Source organism: Chiloscyllium plagiosum, chromosome 19 (assembly GCF_004010195.1).
Source record: "Chiloscyllium plagiosum isolate BGI_BamShark_2017 chromosome 19, ASM401019v2, whole genome shotgun sequence".
Classification (NCBI taxonomy): Eukaryota; Metazoa; Chordata; class Chondrichthyes; order Orectolobiformes; family Hemiscylliidae; genus Chiloscyllium; species Chiloscyllium plagiosum.
In genome coordinates, this window is record NC_057728.1 from 11,691,767 (window position 1) to 11,714,181 (window position 22,415).

Sequence of the window (22,415 nt, forward strand, 5' to 3'; positions counted from 1 at the left end):
GAAAATGGGTGACAGTGCAAAAAGCAATCAATGTCATAACAGGACTGGATATAGGGATGAGTAAAAACATGGAAGCATGGAATAAGGTTCTAAGGAACTGAATGTTGAGTCCCAGAGGTTGCAGAAAATGAGTGGCTGTTCTTTGAGCTTGCACTTGAAGCACAGTGAAACACTGCTATAGTCCTGTGATAGAAATGTTAGCATGGAAAACGGTGGTGTATTGAAATGGCAGGCAACTGAAAGCACTGGGTCATTTTTATAGGTGGCGCATAGCTGTTCTGCAACGTGGTCACCTAGACTGCATTTCGGCTCCTCACTGTAGAGGAGACCACACTGTGAACAGCGAATACAGTAGACGAAGCTGAATGAAGTGCAGGTAAATTGCTGTTTCACCTGGAATGTCGAGGGCCTTGGACAGTGAGGAGTTAGGAGGTAAATGGGTAGAACTTACACCTTCTGCGATTGCATGGGAAGGTGCTGTGTGGATGTGGGTTTCTGTTAAGAATGGAAGACGAGTAAACATGGGTGCCCTGGAAGGAACAGACCCAGCAGAATGCTGACAAAAGAGGGAGTAAGAATGTTTCTGGTTGTGCCATCCTGCTTGAGGTGATGAAAATGGCAGCTCAACTCCTTTGGATGTGGGCGGTTGGTGGGGTGATAAGTGAGGACTGGGGGACACCATATTTATTTTGAGATGCCTGACACTTTGTTATGCTCCAACATATGGCACCCTAAAACAGAAGGAGCCACCTCGTGTGGGTGAGCATATAGGTAATTTCTAATTTCATATGGGTGCTCTGCAAAGACAACAAGTAGAAGCAAAGCACTTTTAAGTCTGACAAGCAACATTATAGCATCCTAAAGCAGTTACATCGTCAGAAGTGTTGAGCAGTCACTCAGAATCTTCACTGAGATATTGATCATCGAACAGATCAGAAAAATACCTTTCACAAATGGATTGACTTGAATAGAAGACTTTTGTTTTATAATATTTTATTTTGTTCTAATAAGGGCACAAGCAACAAATAATTAAACTGAACCTGACAACAGGAGAATCGAGTCCCCTTTCTTCTGGACTGAGTCAGATGCTAAAAAAAAGATACCTTCGACAAATGGCATAGACGTCCACATATTGAAAGTACAGCCCTTGGAAAGGCTTCAACTGGCTGACAGTGCACTGTTTTGTACAGGATGGCACTGCATACTTGTAATTTGTGAAAATCCTCTGAGTTACCCTCACAAGCAACCATGTATGTGCCAGATTGCCCTGTGGTTGCAATTAGGCTTCACGCCATAGTGAATCTCTCAGCATTTCCCACCACTGGACACCTTGGATGAATGAGGGAAGAAGTTAAGGTTGGACAGCCGCTGCAAGGTCAGGACTGGCACTTCAATCATTGACAGCTACATACAGTGAGCAACGTGCCCTAACTTCAATATAGTCATGCTTGGACACAAAGCAAGCAACAACAATTGTAACTGCGCTCCCTGATCACCAAGTGCCACTGAATTGCCATTGAAGCTCTACCAGAAAAGGATGCTTTATAACAGCAAATCTTTTGTACTAACCATCTTTGAATCCTTGGTTGTGTCACAATGACTATTGTCCGGCTTTTTCAAAGGTTTCCACTCGCCTCCACTGTCAAATGTAATCACTGATCGAATATTGTTATCTACAAATGTGTTGAAAGGGAGGTTATTAGCAGGAGAAGAAGCTCCATGACTTTGCTGATGATTACTTGAGAGAAAATGCATTTATGTAATGACAGGAATGTTAAACCACTGCTGAACAAGTTTATTACAGGGTGTCTTAATCAGCAGTACAGTGCCGTCAAGGTATTTGTGAAAGGACCAGCATCTATTTCTGGCGCTGGAGCTGGACTCCAATGGCTTCTCCAATGTAGAAAGCACCACACACTTGCAAGCGTGATGACACATTCCCATTCTTCACAGACAGTGTCTGGCTGTGGTAGAGCCCCCTAGCAAACAATGTTCCCTTATTCACCTAATATATCCCCGAATGAAGATCCTAATTATTAAGAGCTGAATTTGTTCACATCAGTTGTCGTGTGGCGTTGCCCTGGGATCAATCAACAAAATGGAGAGTGTGGCTTTCAGCTGTCTCTCTTACTGCATGATTCTCCAGTTCTCACCATCTCAGTATCATCCTTTCACATCTGCTCTCCTCAATTAATTAGTTCTTCAGCTCATCTCCACTGCCTCTCTAATTAGACAATGGAAGGGAGTGGACAGAAGTGACAGTGGCTTTAGTGAGAATCACAGTAAGTAGAAAAAAATCTGGGAGCTACAATGGGAGTAGCACCACGCTACAACACTGCAGCCTGGGATCACTCAAGGTCAATAATAATGGGGTAGGAATAAGGGATCAAAAAAAAGGTGCTGACAATAATTATGAAGGGTGTAAGGTATATACCTGGCAGCACTGAAAGGGAAGGGGCTGGAGATTCAGATGTTTCAGACACAAGGAGTGGAAGTACTGAAGGTAAAAGTGTGGAAATCAGGATAAGTTAAGTTATTATGGGAGACAGAATATTGCTTGAGTTCTGAGAGTGCTGGGCGTGCAAGTGCTTCAGAAGTAGTAAAAAAACTCTGGGAGAAACAAACAGTCTTAATTGCTGTTTACATGGTTGACATCTCCGAGTCAAAGTCCTGTAAAAGTTTGGGCACTAGAGTCTGTGGTGTTTTAGTTAAACTACAGCAAACTTTGTTTTATCTGACACCTTATGAATGGTCACTCTTGATAAACTGGCAAAAATTGTATACCTCAAAGACAAGAAGTTTACTGTATTACCATGATCTAACGCGATGTATGAGTAGTCAGTTGAAGATGTGCATGAGAAGGCTCTCTGCTGGCAAGTTTTATTTAGGGTAATGTTGCATTATTATTTAAGTGATTTATGCAATAAATACAGTAAAACAATGACGTGTATACCCCCTGAATTACATTTCTATTACTTAGTCTGTGTTTTTATATTGATTATGTGGATCTCTTGATCACCCGGAATATCTGATCAACTGGCATACTCCTGGTCTCACAGGTGCCAGTTAATAAAAAGTTTGCAATATACATATGCTTATACAAAACAAAGATCTGACCTCCATCTGCAAACTGTGAGGATATACAAGAGTTGCACTTAATTGGATTGCACCCCTTAATTGAGGTTACACTGCAAGTATCAATGTCTGAGCGCAGACTTTATGCAACTGTGCTATTTACAATAGCAGAATTGTAAATTCTTTAAATTCACCCTTTGGTGTTAAATAAACGGGAAATATAAATTCTGGCCACAATCCTCTTTAGGCATCAACATAATTCACCATGATGCACATCATGCTATTTTTTGAAGCCTCTCTTCAGGGACTTCAGCCCTGAAGGACTGCTACAGTTTTGAAGGCATGGTCATTCAGATAAACATTAAACAGAGCCTCCAAGTGCCACCTCATTTGTACACTAAGATCCCATGCTACTATTTTGAATAAGAACATGGGAATTCCCCATTAGTTTGGCCAATATTTATTTCTCATTCAACATCTCTAAATCATTACTTGGCCATCATCTCTGTTTGTGTGACATTACTGTACACAAATTGGCTTTCATTCTTCTTACTTGCAATAGGAACAGCGCTTTCAAAATACTTAGTTGTTGTAAAACACTTTGGGCCATCTCCAAGTTGCGAAAGGTACAATATAAAAGCAAGTCTTGCCTTCCCTTACAAGCCAAGTATTCACGAACTGTCAAAAGGCTTATTAACTCAAATCTGATTTACTTATGAATTTCTGAAGATGGGATACTTGAATTCTGCTTCATAAACACACTTTAGAGCTTTCTTCAAACATTCTGAAAAACTACAGGCAGAGTGACTAGCTTAAAAGTAGAAAGCTTTACTTTAATTAAAAAGACCAGGAAACTGTGTATTTTTACCTTCATCCAGCACATTGGTGATGTAGACTCCACGTAGTGACGTAACATTTGTAAAATCAGTTGTGCCACTTGTGTCAGAAAACAAGTGACGCTCCAGCGACTTGGAGAATAGAATTCCTCGATCATCAGAAGTGTAGATTGTACCAAATCCAGTATCTAATGAAAAAAACATTAAACTTTAAACAGTTGTGTATGAAATCTTCCATTTAAAACATGCTTGCTAAAGAGAGAATATTACAATGTTTCCTCGTGATAGGGAGGTCTCAGTTCAAAATTCCCAGCGAGACCTCATTCAATCTATCCAAAGTACAATAATATCCACATATAAATTGAGGAAAACTACCCAGGACATGGTGGAGGTTATCTGAGAACTATTCTGCATGCACATGGCTTTCAACAAATGAAAAACAACCATGATGCAGAATCAAAATACTATGGGTACCGGATGACACATATTTGCTAAATAAACCACTGACAGTTATTAATTGGGGTTGGGTGCTGCCATCAATACTCTCTCTAATACTGAAATGAAGGGCCTGTTCAATTCTCAGTATTAGAGGATGAACCACTTGCAAATCTCAAGAAGAGGTACTTGTCTTAATGACAGAATGTCGCTCATTGCTTGAGACCATTGTAACTTGCATTTATTGCTTAGTTAGACAATCAGGAGCCAGAGGTGACATGTCTCACTAAATCAGAATCTGGAGCTGGACTCCTCAAACTCTAACCAAGACTGACAGATATCACCAAATGAAGTGCAGCGCAATGCAATCTCCAACATTAACCCCTTTGGAACAATTACACCATCCAACCCTGGAAAGCTGAAATAATAACCAGGTGCTCCAAATAACCAGCAGGTCATTAACTTGTGAGCAACACGCTTCAAAGTTGCTGATTTCCAACATTGCTAATAATTTGTTACTAAACTCTTAATCCTGCTTTTACTTTCATTTCTTTTTGTCCAGAGTGTTAGAGAAACCAGATTCTCCACTTTCAGGACTGCCAAATAGTTGCATATTGAACCCTATCTTCAAATACCAATGGGCACTGTGTTCAATTGATACCGACATGCAAGATGAAGTAATCTTTCTTCAGTTCTTGTTCTTTGCTGCCAGTGTTGTATTATTACATTTTATGGTACCTGAGAAAAGAGGCAACCTTGACTCCCAAATTTAATTAGCCGTCAGATGGGTCAATGGACTGAGAAGTGGCAGATGGAGTGTAATTTAGATAAATGTGAGATGCTGCATTTTGGAAAGGCAAATCATTGCAGGACTTGTACACTTAACAGTAAGGTCCTGGGGAGTGTTGCTGAACAAAGAGACCTTGGAGTGCAGGTTCATAGTTCCTTGAAAATGAAGTCACAGATAGATAGTATAGTGAAGACATTTGGCATGCTTTCCTTTATCGGTCAGAGCATTGAGTACAGCAGTTAGAGGGTCATGTTGCTGCTGTACAGAACATTGGTTAGGCCACTTCTGGAATATTGTGTGCAATTCTGGTCTCCCTCCTACTGGAAGGAGGTTGTCAAACTTAAAAAAGAGTTCAGAAAAAATTTACAAGGATGTTACCAGGGTTGGAGGATTTAAGTTGTAGGGAGAGGCTGAATAGGCTGGAATTGTTTTCCCTGGAGCATCGGAGGCTGAAGGGTGACCTTATAGGAGGTTTATAAAGTCATGAGGGGCATGGATAGGATAAACAGTCAAAGTCGAATCGCTGGGGCGGGGGATGCCAGAACTAAAGGTCATAGGTTTAAGATGAGAAGGGAAAGCTTTAAAAGGGACCTAAGGAGCAAGCTTTTCACACAGAGGGTGGTGTGTGTGTGGAATGAGTTGCCAGAGGAAGTTGTGGAGGCTGGTACAATTGCAACATTTAAAAGGCATCTGGATGCGTATATGAATAGGAAGGGTTTAGAGGGATATGGGCCAAGTGCTGGCAAATGGGACTAGATTAATTGGGATATCTGGTCGGCATGGATGAGTTAGACTGAAGGGTCTGTTTCCGTGCTATATTTCTCTAGGACTCTAACCAACAGTCCAGGGAGCTCCGATTTCAATAATGAAAAGGTAACCATCCTATGGAACTATAGCTAACCACACTGACACACCTGAAACAAGTGTGAATGCAACCTTTTGACGACAACATTGCTAAGGCATCAGCACAAAAAGGGCAGTACTGTAATTGGTCATTTTCATTCTGATACATTGATGCATATACACATTCACACACATAATGAATCATGATTAGTATACTTATTGAACAAGTGTGCCATTTATTTTTAAAACAAGTAAACTTAAATATTACTTACTGCCAGGTTCATCCACATGCATGAAGATCATTTCACTGTCTGCAGCAAGTATAGAGTAAAACTGGAAAACAGAGCACCCACTTAAGATTACTCATGTCAGCGCTTGCCTTTATTCACAGTTACACACATTGCATTTGCTTTGAATATGAAAAGGATAGACTTTAGCTCCATACTAAGTGATTAGATCATTTGCTTTGTTTCCCAATAATTTCTCTCCAAAGAAAGAAAAATTCTCTTAAAGAAATAATAAAAGCCTGAAATACATTAGAAGTCCACCAACAGGTGGTTGGACAGGCTTGCGTTTAATATACTGTACATTCCTTCCAGTGACTTTATCCATCTTTGCACCTGACACATGAAGCTCTTTCCCTCTGTCAGAGGGGACAAAAACTGCTTGGATCACAAAGCACTTCTTTTTACCTGTATAAACTGCCCCTTGTCACCATCTATTTCCCCTTATTTTCTTGGGCTATAAAGTAAGAGTGAATAGAAATAAACTCTTTTGATTAGAAATAGGATTACAAATCAATGTATTCCCTCTGTGGTTCTAGCAGCATCTGTGAAGAATGAATGTTTTGAGTCTGAAAACAACTCTTCAGAGTACAGTAGTTACAAAGTCATAACAGATTGGAACAATGTAAATGTTTCTCTCTCCATATTGCCAGACTTCACGGGTTGCTCCAGCACTTGGCTTTTATTTCAGATTTCCAGCAGCTGCAGTTCTTTGCTTTTACATCCAGGGGTAATCCTGTAATTCTGCTTTATTAATCACAAATTACAACAGTAATCGTGTATAGCAAACCTTCATGTTTTCTCTAGATGAAGAAAAATCTTAAAATTTCACAATCCCACCATATCACACTATATAGTTCTCTTGTGTTCAGACACATGAAATCCTGTCACATTAGATTACCTCTGATGTCAATATTTAAACACAGCAGTAAGAAAATCAGTGATATAGAAAGAGGGTGGAAAGTAGATCAGCCATAATACAGCAGGTCAAGGTTGAACAGCCACATAATTCATCTCTACTCCAGGTTCGAATGTTCTTAAATGCAGTAGTTCACAACTCTTGTTGGCAAGAAGAAAAAGCCCCGGGAGATTGAACAGGATAACAAATCATTGCAGCTACATTAGGGCAGTAAACACAACAATACAAGTTGTTTAAATGCAATCTCTGACCTCTGGTGGAGACAGTGAGTACAAATTGGATATTGCTGGGGAACATGGAGAAGTGTGGCTAAATACAACAGACGCTTCATGGGTGACACCAGCTACGTTGAAGCACAACAGTGAAGCAAACTAACAGATTTCAATTGCAGAATTGTTTACACCAATACGAATACAAGAATTTATAATTTCATCATTGCAATTAGAAGTTAAAAAATAGCAGTAAAAAAAAGTCCAGTGGTATTTTTAATTAAATATTCAACAGGAATTACCAGCAAAGAAACTTGTGTGAGAGGACAACTGTATGAATAAATTTAAGGATAAGGAAAATTAGGAGCACATGATGCACAAAAATCCAAAGAATCAACGTAATGAATCTAAATAACGATCTACACCACTGAGTATATGACAAACACTCAAGGGAACTTGCAAATTATGTCTGTGAGCCCTTCTTTATCGCTTGGTATGTCAGCAAGTTCCCCAATAACAGACCTATTTGTGAAGCCTTTCCTCACAATTGCTCAGAGAAAAAGATTCTGAAATGGTCCCTCCCACTTTTGAACTGATAAAGAATTGAATCCCTGCCAATCGTTTCGGTTCCTGGTCTCAACTATTCAGACTTGCCCAATACAGCTGGACCCCAACATACCCGAACTTGGAGAGGGGAAGGGAAGAAGCAACAATATTGACTCCGGGTTCGTCTGTGCTGCACTGATGAAAAAGAGTAGCTTCTACCAACAGAGTGAATATAGCCCAGACTTAAATGCAGACTTTTTGAAAGATATACTTGCTGTCATATACATAATGTTAAAAATCATATCTTTGTTCGGATTATATCTATTTGTATGAATTCAGACAGTGTAAATCAGTCTTCAACCAACTCAAAACTGTCCTCATCCTGAAAATGTAATTCAATGCTTCCAAACCTAAACAAAACTAAGCTTACTGATAAACAGAAGCACTCTTCTGGAATACAGATATTTTTAAAAAGAGAAAAGTGGAATTTTATAGCCCAAAAGGAAGCAATTCAGCTGATTGCTTTTGTGCGTGCTGTCAGAAAAACCTCTCCAATTGGGCTTACTCCATAATTCTTACCACAGACCTCATGGAAAGTGTAGAAAATCATTTCTATACTCAAAAATAGCAGTTAATAGATGTCTATTCTTAGGTCTGGGGGCCAGACTTAGTGGCAATATCTTTAAAGAACAGAAACAGAAAGGAAGACTAAAGCAAATTTGAAAGTGATATAGTATTGAAACACAGGGTAGACAGCGGAATGAGAGGATGTGAGGATAGGGAAGCAGATTAAGTCAGCAATTCACATGTTGCTGGGAATGTCAGTCATATCTTATGCATCAGATTGTTCATCAAAATGGTAGGCAAAGCTGCTGATAGTTGTCAAATTATCTTTTGTGGAAAATAAGTCTGATCTATATACTGGCATCCATCTTTTAGTACATTCTATTATTTCACATCCCTCATTTCCTAAAGTTGCTGTTGTTACTGCTTCATAACTTACAAGCAGTCAGTAGACTGAAAGGGAGGTACGATTTTGTTGAATTTACCTGATCATGGCTAACAGGAGGTAGCTGAGCTTTATTCCAAGATTCACCCTGATCAGCAGATACATAAACAGATCTGGGCAGCGACTGAAAATAAAAAAATAATCATGTCATTCACTGTTCAAATGATAATTTTGCCTTTTAAAGATATGCCTAACTGTACACACATACTAGTGACATACCAAATGTATCAAAATGAATAAGTAAAATTAGACAAATCAATCAGTGCACTGGAGTTCAGAGATTTGAATTAAGGTTTGTGCAAATTCTCTTTATGTGAAATACACACAGGGTTAATTACTTGAACGATGTAAAAACAATATTGAATTAATTCCAAACTTTGCTCAGTGATGCTTTGATTGATTTTAATTTGAGACAATTACAAAGATTTTAGTGTCAGAGACTGTGCAAGTGAATATGTTACAAATCTATTGCTTTTCACACTAACCAGAAACTGTAACCTGTGAGGAGGTCAGCAAAGATTATGCAATGTAGAATTTGAAAATGCCAAGTACGATACTACAGTCTGCAAATGCATGCCATAATTAACTCAAGAAACACAACAGCTTGACAAAAAACAGACACTAAGTTTAAAGTGGAAATATTGGCAGAGCAGATCCAAAGCTTAGTCAAAGAAGGCCTTTAAGTAACACGTGCACTTGCTTTAGCTGTTTTACGTTTATCAGCCTATTAATACTGGGATTCCATGATACACATATCAAAACATTCACTGCTACTGAAAAGCAGATTTACTTCAACGGAACTACCAACACTTAATTTTGGATTGTCTGGTACCCTAGAGCAGCCTGGTTTGATTTGCCTGCTGGATTTTCCATCTGTGAAAACGTGTTGCTTCTGCTCGGTGCTTTCTTACGGAATAACCAAGGTGGACGTGGAACTTGCCACATGATGCAACAAAGAGAGAAGAACACATGCTTGATGCCCATCTTCTGCATCAGTACCAGAGCAGTAATGACTCATAAAGGGAAGTATAATATATCTGTGCTAATTCACCTTGCACGCACAGACTTCACCATATTCCATGCACTTTGCACTAAGTGGTTGTTGTGGGAGATTAGAAATGTTGTTTTTGCAGGTGGGGGGTAGGGGTGGGGTGTTAATTCTTGTAGCATGTAGCATACTTAAGGCTAAGACTTTAATGAATATAGAGGGTCTTTTAAAGAAAATAGTTTTAAGCTAGGAAATAACTTTAAAGGGTTGTAGCTGACCACAAAAAGCAGCAAGAGCATTTCACAATAAAGCTTATAGTATGATAAGAGAAACTGCATTAAAGAACAAGCTGTAACAAACAAGGAACAAAGAATGCAGACAAGGACAGCAGGGTGGCCAGATAAGAAAATAACTAACAAGTGAGGTAATCAGTTTATGTTAGGATGGGAAAAGGGAGGCGTGATTCGGCAACTTGTAAATTAAATAAGAATACTAACAGGCTCTGTTTTCGCGCGCATTTCTGCTCGATTGCAGAAGCATCCGGATCTTGCAAGACTGTAATAAATTGTTCTTGTTTCCAAGGCTTTGTCTCAGGCTGATTGATTTATGAGTGAGTTCTGTTTCTCGCAATTTGGGGGCCTCGTTCAGGATCCAAAACTCCGACCGCTCGACACTCTTGGGACGATGGGGGAGGTGCATCTCGCCGATTTCGGTGATCTCTGACTCCCTTGTCGTTCGCGGTTTGGGCGAGTACGATCCGGACTGGGAGACCCTGGAAACAAGGCAGGCAGATGCGGCGGGTTCGGTCGGGCAACTCTTGTGCACAAGACCCGGGTAGGGAAAGGTCCTAAAGGATATATCTAGGCGACCGGGGGACAGTGGTATTTGCTGCAGGAACTGCTGCAGGACGGGGCACACCGAAATGACCAGGTAACTCTGTGCACAGACCAAGGTAAGAAAAGAGACCTTTAAGTATTGCCTTTGTGGTCGGGACGTACAAAAGTACGGGGAATTGGCGATATATAAAATTAAGCATATGTCCATGGAAAACAGCCCGTGTCAGAAGGGCTAGTAGCTGAAGGGCTACTGAGGGTGCACTTCGTAACTAACTTATGGCCAGATGTCCAGAAAAATATTCAAAAGTTAGAGAAGTCGTTGCGGGAAGCTCAAAGTGTGTGTGTGTCTGTGTGTCTGAGTGAGTGAGTGAGTGAGTGAGTGAGTGAGTGAGTGAGTGAGTGAGTGAGTGAGTGAGTAGTGAGTGAGTGAGTGAGTGAGTGAGTGAGTGAGTGAGTGCGCTGTACAGCAAGTAGAAAGTTTAATCCTTTGTGATTCGGTTTGAATGCACATTTGTTGGTTGGTGATTGAATGTTTGTGCTTTGCTCACTGGAGCTTGAGATCCGGGACTGTTTTGAATCTGATTTCTACTATGGAAAGTTTAACATGATTTCTTTTAAGATTAAGGGTTTTACAGATTATGAAATAAAATGTTAACTCCTGTTCTTTTTACAGGTCATGACTGCCTTACTATCAGTTCCTAACTAATTTCTTTTATCCTTACATAAAAGTGATTTATGGAGAACAGTTGAAGTCTCAAACAAAAAAGCATATAATTGGTCAGATTAATCGGATGAGTAAGGTGTCTAGTCAGGACCCTGAAGGGGGTGTGGAGGAAGGAGACACCGGACCTCGTTAAGATTAATTAAATTAGCAACAATGGGAGGCACGGGGAGTTGCCGGTGTAATGATCGATCTGTAAATAACGTTAAAGGGGATATATCCCGCTCAACAGTTCTTTGGGGAGAATGTTGGGTAATTGGGAACACAACTCCTGGACGCGGGAGAAAGATAAGGCTAAAATGATAAACTATTGTTGTTTCGTTTGGACTAGAGAAAGTATTAAGGCGCCTGGTATTTTCTTTGGCCCAAATATGGGTCCGATGAGGATTGGCTGTGTCAAGATCTTAATATATAAGTCAATTGGAAAGAAACATACAGTCAAGAAGAGTCAGAATATGTGGCTTGTTAGATAGGGAGCACGGGAGTAAAATTACGTCCCATGAATACGGAGGAATAAAAAAAAATGAAAAAGGGAAGCCACAATGGGATCCCCTAACGTGTTTGCCGCCCCCACATACTACATATAAATGTAAAATTATGTCCCTTACGAGAGGTTCCGATTGGGGAAGGTACAATCGGATATATAAACGCTCCCTTAACTAGCAGTGAAGTTAGGGCCTTTAAAAAGGAAATGAAAAGTTTAATAGAGGATCCGGTTGGACTAGCCAAACAATTAGAGCAATTCCTAGGGCCTAATTTATATACCTGGGGAGAACTGATGGCAATTTTAGGAACGTTATTTTCAGGGGAAGAACGAGGTATGATTAGGAGAGCGGCTTTATAGGAATGGGAAAAGAAGCACCCAGTTGGGGAAGAAGGGACCCCAGCAGAACAGAAATTCCCAAATGTTGACCCTCATTGGGAAAATAATGACAGAGAAAATAGGGAGTCAATGCGGGATCTACGAGAAATGGTAATATTAGGAATTAAAGAGGCGGCAACTAAATCACAAAATTTTGTTAAGGCCTTTGAAGTATGACAAGAGAAGGATGAAACCCCTTCTTAAAAGGCTCAAGGAGGCCAAAAGGAAGTATTCGGAAATGGATCCCGATAATCAGATAGCACAGGGACTCTTAAAGGTCCAGTTTGTAACTAAATCATGGCCGAACATACAAAAGAAATTACAGAAATTAGATGGATGGAATGAAAGACAGATTGAAGAACTGTTATGTGAGGCACAGAAAGTGTATGTGAGAAGGGAAGACGAGAAGCAGAAACAGAAAGCCAAAATGATGATGGCGGCAGTAGAAGAAATAACAAAAAGGAGAATGGGATCAAGGGATAACAGGAAGGGTAGGGGAGGACATGAAAGACAAGGGTCAGATACCCGGGAAAGGAGGCAACAGACAGGGTGTTACCATTGCGGGAAAGTGGGGCATTTTAAACAGGAATGCCCGGAATTAGCATGAGAAAGGGAAACAGTTTCCCTAATGACCTTAGATGATGATTAGGGGAGTCAGGGGTTCCTTCCTCCTGAGATCCACCGGGAACCCTTGATAAATTTAAAGGTGGGACCTGAAGGGGAGGAGGCAGTATTTTTGGTGGACACGGGAGCGGCACGGTCATCCCTAAGTTTTAGACCTACCGCCATTAAATTGACTAAGGAGTATCTTAAGGTTTCCAGAGTAAAAGGTAAAGAATTCCTGGTGCCTATTTTTGAGCCAACCCTAATTAGAAAAAATGATGAGGAAGTGATCGGACAATTATTATATATTCCTGACACTGGAAGTAGTCTATTAGGTAGGGATTTGATTATATTGCTGGGCTTAAAAATTGGGGTGAAGGATAGTGCAGTAACTGTAATGATGGCTAAGACAACCCAAGGAAGATGGATCCTCTCAGATGGAAGGGAGTTATTAAGTAAACCAGTCATGAGAAACATCCTAACCACCTTGCACCAAGGCAGTCATTGGGGCTCCCAAGCTATGTGTTAAGGAAGTACGGATGTAAAGGGATATACACATTAGCCAAGCAGGTATGCACCGGATGCCCGACTTGCCAAAAGATTAATAAGAAAGTAACAAGAGGGAGGCCAAGAGGTGGAAGAAACCCTGGGGTAAGACCTTTTCAAAGAATACAGGCAGATTACACAGAATTACCCACAGTAGGGAAACAAAAGTACTTATTAGTCCTAATGGATCACCTGACTGGGTGGGTGGAGGCATTTCAAATGTCCTCAGCTACTTTGAAGGGAGTAGTGAAAACTCTTTTAGAACATATAATTTCTCGATATGGAGTGGTAGCAAGTATAGATTCAGACCAAGGTAGCCATTTTACCTCTAAGATCATACAAGGAGTAATGGCGGGATTAGAAATCTCTTGGGAATTCCAGTCCTTGGCACCCGCCTTTCTCTGGATGGAGGAACGAATGAATCAAACCTTAAAGAAGCAATTGTCTAAGCTAGTCCTAGAGACTCAATTACCATGGACAAAATGTTTACCTATCACGTTGCTACGCATTAGGACCACGCCTAGACGTGATGTGGGCCTCTTTCCTTATGAGATGATATTTGGATTACCTTTCTTGGGTGGAAGAGGGGAATTACCAACTGTAGAGTTCAATGATAAGTTTTTAAAGAACTATATTGTAGCGCTCGGCTCTTCTTTGTATGTCCTTCGGAAGAAGGGTCTGTTGACCCAGACACTTCCACTTGAGTTCGCCGTACATCGAATACAACCGGGCGATTGGGTCCTGATAAAGACCTGGAAAGATACCAAACTGCACCCAATCTGGGAGGAACCATTCCTAACCCTTCTGACTACTGAAAAGCCGTCCGAACTGCTGAAAAAGGGTGGAGTCATCACACTCGTGTTCAGGGCCCGGTGGACGCTCCTTCCCCTCTGGCAGAGTGGCAAGCACATCCTACAGACAACCTCTGAAAATCAAGCTGAGCAAAAAGAATGGACTGAGATAAGAGACTATTAATATTGGTTAAAAAACTGTATCCCAAAACAATTCTAAATGTTGCATGGACACACTCCTCCCAGATATTTAAAGGGTTAGGGAATAGACAGATAGGGTTGTGAGCTGAAATGAATGGTCAGCTTTATATTGTCACGATAATATTGGCGCCAGCTGCCAAGGTGTGGGGTGGGAAAAAAATCATTTTACCGCTTTATGTCAGAATTATGCTAAACTAAACGGGCATACTGACTGTTGGGGTGTGCAGAGATCCCACACCATGGGGAATCTGGAATTCCTCTCACGGTAATATCACTTACCAAAAAAGAAGTGTACGATGTACAACAATTTGACTCAGGCTCAAATGATTCAAATCTCCAAGTTGTAAGGGGTAATTATAACTTTGCGGGGTGGTTCCTTCGACCAGCCTCGAAAACTCTGGGTGCTATCGATGGCCTTAGAGTTTCCCCACCGAAAGGAGCAGTAAATACCGCTTGTTTCTGTAATCAGAATGATACCGCACCCTTCCAATTAGGAAAATTATCTTGTGTCTACACCAGCCAAGCCACTGCCACGACCATTCCCCAAGTATTGAATGGGATATATTGGGTGGGTGGCTTAAAGGTCTACCCATTTATCCCCGGCGAGAAGTACGTTTGGAGTGGCGGATGTAACAGGAATGGGTGCTGGGACCATCCAGTTCAGACACTACCTCAAAACCAGAAAGGATGGAGGGCTGCTGCTACCTTGCCTATATAATTCCCCACTTGAGGCTGTTAAAGAGAGCTTCAAAAATACCTTGGAATAAACAGGGAGGAAGGAGAGTAACCCGGAAAGTAACCGAAGGAGATCGCCTCCTCTGGACTTTGATACCTATGTATGGGACCGCTCGAGCAGGAGTAGAAATACAAAAGTTGGCGATTTCCCTGGAAGAGTTGGCCAACAATACTGCTGATGCGTTGGCCGAAACCCAATCCCAAGTAGCAGCCATAACAACCGAAATGATTGCCACTAGGCTAACGACCCTTCAGAACAGGATGGCTCTGGATTATATTCTAGCAGAGAAAGGTGGTACCTGTGCACTAATTGGAGAGGAATGTTGTACGTACATACCTGAGGTCTCCTCTAACATTACTGATATCTCCAAACATGTGCGAAACAAAATCGCCAAGATAAGGGAGGCCGGTAATCGGAACTGGAATGAAAAAGGATGGGAATGGGGGAAATTGGGGATTGACTGGTTGGGGAAGGTGATTAGTCAATTTGGCTATCTATGGATTATTGATATTAGTGGGTCTAGTGGTAAGGTTCAATGTCCTAAAATGGGTAATGAGCCGACTGATGACATCCCTTGGGGAAGGAACCCAAATAAATCATCAGATGCTTTTACAATCAGCAGGTGATATGCAACAAACAGAAAGTCAAAGGATGCTTCTAGAGTTCGAGGGACGAACAACACAAATGGAAAATGTAAGATTGTGAACCTCATCGCCAAAAGGCGTAAGAGGGCAGAACATAAGAAAATAAATTAAAGGAGACTTAATAAGTGCAAAAACAACAGTTAGAGAAAAAGAAAAAGGGGGAATTGTGGGAGATTAGAAATGTTGTTTTTGCAGGTGGGGGGTAGGGGTGGGGTGTTAATTCTTGTAGCATGTAGCATACTTAAGGCTAAGACTTTAATGAATATAGAGGGTCTTTTAAAGAAAATAGTTTTAAGCTAGGAAATAACTTTAAAGGGTTGTAGCTGACCACAAAAAGAAGCAGCAAGAGCATTTCACAATAAAGCTTATAGTATGATAAGAGAAACTGCATTAAAGAACAAGCTGTAACAAACAAGGAACAAAGAATGCAGACAAGGACAGCAGGGTGGCCAGATAAGAAAATAACTAACAAGTGAGGTAATCGGCTTATGTTAGGATGGGAAAAGGGAGGCTTGATTCCTCAACTTGTAAATTAAATAAGAATGCTAACAGGCTCTGTTTTTGTGCGCATTTCTGCTTGATTGCAGAAGCGTCTGGTTCTTGCAAGACTGTAATAAATTGTTCTTATTTCCAAGGCTTTGTCTCAGGCTGATTGATTTGTGAGTGAGTTCTGTTTCTCGCATTGTTAGCTTAACCATTCCAAAAGACACTTGATGGAGTTATACAGCTCTTCAAGTTACCTAATGAACTAACACATTAGGTGTTACGACCAGATCCCAGATGAGCTTCCCTAATTTGTTACAATCCCAAACTTGATCCCTCAAGTTATGAACTCCTGGGTGAGGAAGGATGAACTGGCTCACTGTGGTCATTCACCTGCCCCATTGATGCATGCAAAGTTACTTTTAAACGGACCCCTTCACTCCCAGACACAAAACAAACTTGTGTTTTTAAAAATGCTAATTTAATCAGGTTTTCTTGATGTAAAAAAAAGAGTGAGATTATCTACTAAGTGTGAGAAGAACTGCTAACACAAAACATGTGTGCAAAAATCATAAATAAGAGGCCAGGCCAAACAGAAAGAAGTTTTCAAAAAAAATACGTAGAACCCATAGATCCATAGATTCGGTTTCCGTGGTTTCAGTTATCTGCAGTTTACTGCTGCACAAAAAATATTACATTGAACATTCCAGAAATAATTTCATGAGGCTGCCGGGAGGTAAATTTCTCATTTAAATGATAGGGTTCGCTAATAGGGTCTTGGAATGTATCACCCGTGGATACAGGAGACACCCATATACAGATCAGTCTTTGTATGGATTGTTGAACATTGCAGATATTGCAGTGGAGGTGACAAGTAGTGTTGACAATTGTAGTTGAACAGTCAATTTCAAGATTTCTGGCTTTGCAGGTTGACTGAAACTCTTTGTCCTGATTAATTTCAGTATCACTTGGTATGAGAGAGAATCTTTTCCCTTTTATTTCACCTCTAGTGCAGGAGTATTTTAAATGTCTGTTCTCAGAGCCATGACTCTCACAGCATACTTATCCACGCACCTGGATGTCAGACCACTGACACAGATTATTGTTGCAATTGATTTGCCATCAGTTTTTTTGCATATTTCTTGAAGGCCAAAACACAAATATTCTGCAAGTGTTAGTTTTCTGTTAGGAATGGAGAAGATAGTCAGCTCCGTCATTATTTTTTGTGCTACCTCCCTCTCTCTCCTTGTTTGAAATTTCCCTGACATTCTACAGGCATGACATTCCATAGGTTGCATACTGGGGTTTGGCAGCGAGCTACTGAATTTACATATGCGGTCCTTTTGTGCCTCAGCAGATTTTTTTAAAGAACATATTTTGAAGCTATAAGTTAACAAGGTCCATGGTGCTTCAGCCATTGTGACTCATCGTTGTAACATAGGACAGATTTCAAACAACCTACACTCTCAGTACGATATTTTGTGCATTGCAAGAGATCAGCTAATCCTGTGGGGTCAGCTGACCTCTTTTACCCAAAAAGTTAGCGATTACTTCTCACAACATCCAAAGTCTGAGCTGAAAATGCAACTTTAGTAAACCCCATCCAGTTCAGCGCAGATTGTTTATATTGCACAGGATTAAGTGAAACTGCATTGAACATTTTAACCATGGCCATTGGTAAAAAGTTAGACAATTAACACTCTGACAGCAAACCTGGGAGCCATTTCCAGTCAAAAACCTTCTTGCTAGAAGTTTATTAATAATACATTCAGTTTAAAAAAAATTGTGTTCTGACGTAATCACTAACATCTCACACAGACGTTGTTTAGGCCACTGATACCTAAATACTGCGATGTTACATTCCTGAGGCCCTCATGAAGATGAAGATGAAGCACAGATATATCAACCACAATGATGGACACGAATGGTGAAAACTTTTATGCCCACGTCATCTCATTCTGATGCAGTTTTTGATACTATTTCTTTACCTTGCTGCTTCTTAAGTGAAGCCAGAGTCCTGGCCTTAGCAATGATTCTTTTGTATGAAAGACCATTTCATCACCAGAACCCTGTACTGAACTTCCATCTTCTTACTTCTGTGAAGACTATTTTTCCGTCATTGCTTTCTCCATGAGATCGGTTTCTTCCCTGCTCTCTCTTTTCAAGGCCGAAGCATAACACTTCATGTAATTGTTCCTCACAGTTCAAGCCCATAACATGAGCAACCAGCCTGGATACCCTTTTGTGCACCACTTGAATGGGAGCCAAATGATTTCTTCATAACTTGAATGCAATACTTCAGTATACAATATTTCAGTTATAGCTTAATCAGACGACTGATTAAACTTCAGGATATTAGCATAAAATCGCAACTCGTGGAATTGATAATTAAGGAGAAGCAGCTCAGATATAAACAAGGAAAACAGAAAGTGCTGGAAATACTCAGCAGGTTCTGGCAACATTTGAGGAGAGGCAAACAGAATTAATAGCCCAGATATTCTGACAGGAATTCTGCAGGAATTGGCTGGGAGGTTGAATTTTCTAATGGGCAATTTCTCTGGTATTTGGAACTCTCTTTAAGAGTCAAGAGAAGTTGGAAAATTTGAAGAGTTGCGAGTCACTTAAGCTTAATAGTTAGCCAGAGAGAGCCGCTTACTGAACTTGCAATCTCTCTCTCCCTCTCTCAGAATGTAACAGTCATTGAGGGGGGTTGCTGCAAGGTAATGTGGGTGAAAAAAAGGGAGGGGAGCATGGGGAGACACGAGAAAAGGATATAAATTGATGAATACCTCAGATTCTGCTTCTGTACACATCCTAATTACTCCATGTCTGCAAAGGCACTATGTGGCAGCAACAACTAGTAAAGGAGCTAGTGAGAATGAAAAAACATCCCTGGGAAACCCAAACTCCGAAAGGCAAAGGCAACTCCTTTTGTTTTGTTAGGGTTATCAGGAGAGAACAAAAAGTGGCTTATTACACAAGTGGCTATCTTACCTGGTTACTGATAATGGAGGCAAAGAGGAAGCGGCCAGCAAAACCAAAGGAGTAAACCTTCGTGAGAAGTGTTCTAGATGTTTTTCCAAAATCTGTTGTCTTCTTCAGTTCCAGTACCCCTCTTTCGTTTTTATCATCTGCAAAGTAACATCAAGGTGTTTAATCATTGGACAACTGAATGGTGTTTGGAAAACATTTCATTCATGTATATTTATTTCTGACATTATACATTTTTTAAAAATTAAGATTAATCTATAGGCTTGATTCTCTTAGGAATTGGATGCATAGCGAACAAAGAATACATTGGATTCAAAACTTAATTCTAGTGCCTGTGTCAAGGACAAATTGCATCCTTTCATTCTCACATAGAGGCTTCTTATCACTGGAATCCCAGATATGCTTTAGAGGAACCACATCTGTTAGCTTAGGTCTGAATATCCTGACAGATGGACATCGCTAACTACATTGGATGCATTGGACAGCACAAGGTTCTAAAACTACCTTCTAAAAACACAAATGAATGTGTATCAATTTCTATCTTTGTGATCTTTACTGAAGGTAAATAAATAACATTAATACAATATTATCACTGTAATGGGGAAATTATTCAAATTGAATCCAGTTTTACAAAATAGTTCTGAAACATACAAGTCAGAAATAAATAATTGTTTTCAAGTTTCATTTAACAAGACTGACATACATGGTTAGAAAATACCTACCGATTACCTTTAAAATATACCCACCCATTAATTTGACTCATCCAGCTCATTTAAACTCTGTAGCCTCTCAATAGGAAGACAGCTTGGGGCAGGGTGACACTAGGCACACGGACACACAAGATGGCCACTGAGCCATTAGTTGGCCAACTTGACACACAAGATGGCCGCTGGATCACAATATGAAAAGAAATAGCAGAGGAGATACAGACACTGCCTGGGGCCACCAGAATACCAGCACAATGCACTCACAACCCAGTTGATTAGTTTAAAGGTGGGTGGGGGACAGAATACACATGAGTAACGAAGTGTGCCCGAAATGTCTGCGTCCAGCCAACATAACACCTTTTATAGAAATGCTAACACTTTGATACAGACTCAATACAAAATGCTAATAGCCATGGCTGCAGTAATCGTCCTTCTCAGGAAGAGCGATTAGCGCCCATTACTACAACAATGGATTTCCGTGCAGATATTGAAACTGACAATGTCTACACTGAAACAGACAATGACCACGCGGAAATTACCAAAGGCTGTGCTGGAACTGACAAAGGCTGTATCAAAACTATCAATGATTCTGTAATGATTGCGATAAACTAACCATATTACAAAGACAATAATCTTATCACTGACCTATTGTATCACAAGATGTATAAAAGTTTCTTGACATGTGCTCTGGGTCAAGAGAAGATTAGATTATATTCCCTACAGCATGGAAGCAGGCCCTTCGGCGCAGCAAGTCCACGCCAACCATCCGAAGAGTAACCCACCCAGACCAATTCTCCTACCCTATACTTACCCCCGACTAATGCAGCTAACACTATGGGCAATTTAGCATAGCCAATTCACCTAACCTGCACATCTTTGAACTGTGGGAGGAAACCGGAGTACCCAGAGGAAACCCATGCAGACACAGGGAGAATGTGCAAACTTCACACAGATAGTCACCCAAGGCTGGAATCAAACCTGGGTCCCTGGCGCTGTGATGCAGCAGTGCTAACCACTGAGCCACCATGCTATCCCAGACTCGCAGCTGACCACAGTGCTGTTGGTGTCTTTCTCTCCCCAGAGCTCCGTTATTTCCTTGTGCAATAAACTCTGTCATTGAATTCCAATTCTGACTCCGAGACTGGTGCTTTTCCCCCACAACACCTCCAAGATCATGTAAGACTGAAGCCATGGACCTCTCTTATTTAGTTTCTCTGGCAGTGGAATATCATTTAAGTAAACAATCTCACCTTGCCAGTTAGAAAGTGTAATCTTCAAAATATTAGCAATTCTGAGTGTTCAGAATTAATATATCATTACTATTACATCATTTTTCATATAAAGGGTCATCAATTTAAGACTGAGATGAGGAGAAATTTCTTCTCAGAGGGTCGATAGCCTTTGGAATACCTTGCCATAGACAGATCTGGGGCAGAGTACTTGTTAACATTTAAAGTGGAGATGATAAGAGTCTTAATCAGTAGGGGAATCAAGGGCTACAGGGGAAAAATTACAGTTAAGTTGATATTAGACTGCCACATCTGCCATGATCTTATCGAATGGCAGAGCAGGTTTGAGGGGCCGAATGGCTTTCTCCTGTTCCTATTTCTGGATGCTCTTATTCACAACTTATTCTTGTTAGCGAATACATCAAATTTTGTGCAAGAATGAAGAGTTTTTCAGTTTTAGACCCACGGGCAGCTCTGTTGTCACCACATTCACCCTTTCAAAATTGTACAATTAGTAAACTTCTAACTCATAGTTTGCTATTTTCCAATGAGCAATAAAAAAAAGTGCCATGTAAACTATTTGTCAATCCTATAGACAAGTAATTAAAGTTAATCTCAGACTGAGCTTCAATAATCTGGACAGACTGATGCACTTTGTTTGGTACGATCTATCTGTCGTGCACGCAAAAACAACACTTTTCATTGTATCTTGGTATGTGATAATAATAAATCATATTAATCTGGATTTACAATGAATGCCAACACACACAACAAACAGACGCATTTGATGGAGTAATGCTTTAAAATCTCGATTCTCTCCCACAAATTTGAAAATGTCATATCTTTTATTAAGTGCTGAACAGAATGGATGAAGATACATTTTTGATGTTCTTTCATACAAGTCAAGCCACAAAATCTAATTTTCAGAATCCAAAGGATGTAACAAAGTCATATATAAAGTTCCAGGAACTAGCAGGAAAATAAACAACCAAAATATCAAAACATAGAAACTGGAAAAATACAGTATGGTGCAGAGGTGGAAAGAAGTGACTGGAGAGAGAAATTTGGAAAACAAATCTCTTTATTTCAGAGTCATAAGTACACACACTTTTCACTTTCTATTTTCAATAC

The 22,415-nt window shown here is 40.4% G+C and overlaps 1 protein-coding gene across 2 annotated transcripts in view; it reads right to left on the bottom strand.

The window, feature by feature from the left end:
* Positions 1–22,415, bottom strand: part of LOC122559514 (sortilin-like) — a 115,335-nt gene that overhangs the window by 35,466 nt on the left and 57,454 nt on the right. For both annotated transcript variants that reach the window (XM_043709088.1, XM_043709089.1), the window contains exons 8-12: positions 19,352–19,488; positions 8,987–9,070; positions 6,252–6,312; positions 3,944–4,099; positions 1,570–1,673 (exon numbers count right to left, since the gene is read on the bottom strand). In XM_043709088.1, the coding sequence (XP_043565023.1) occupies positions 1,570–1,673; positions 3,944–4,099; positions 6,252–6,312; positions 8,987–9,070; positions 19,352–19,488 (542 nt within the window). The remainder of the gene's footprint in view (positions 1–1,569; positions 1,674–3,943; positions 4,100–6,251; positions 6,313–8,986; positions 9,071–19,351; positions 19,489–22,415) is intronic.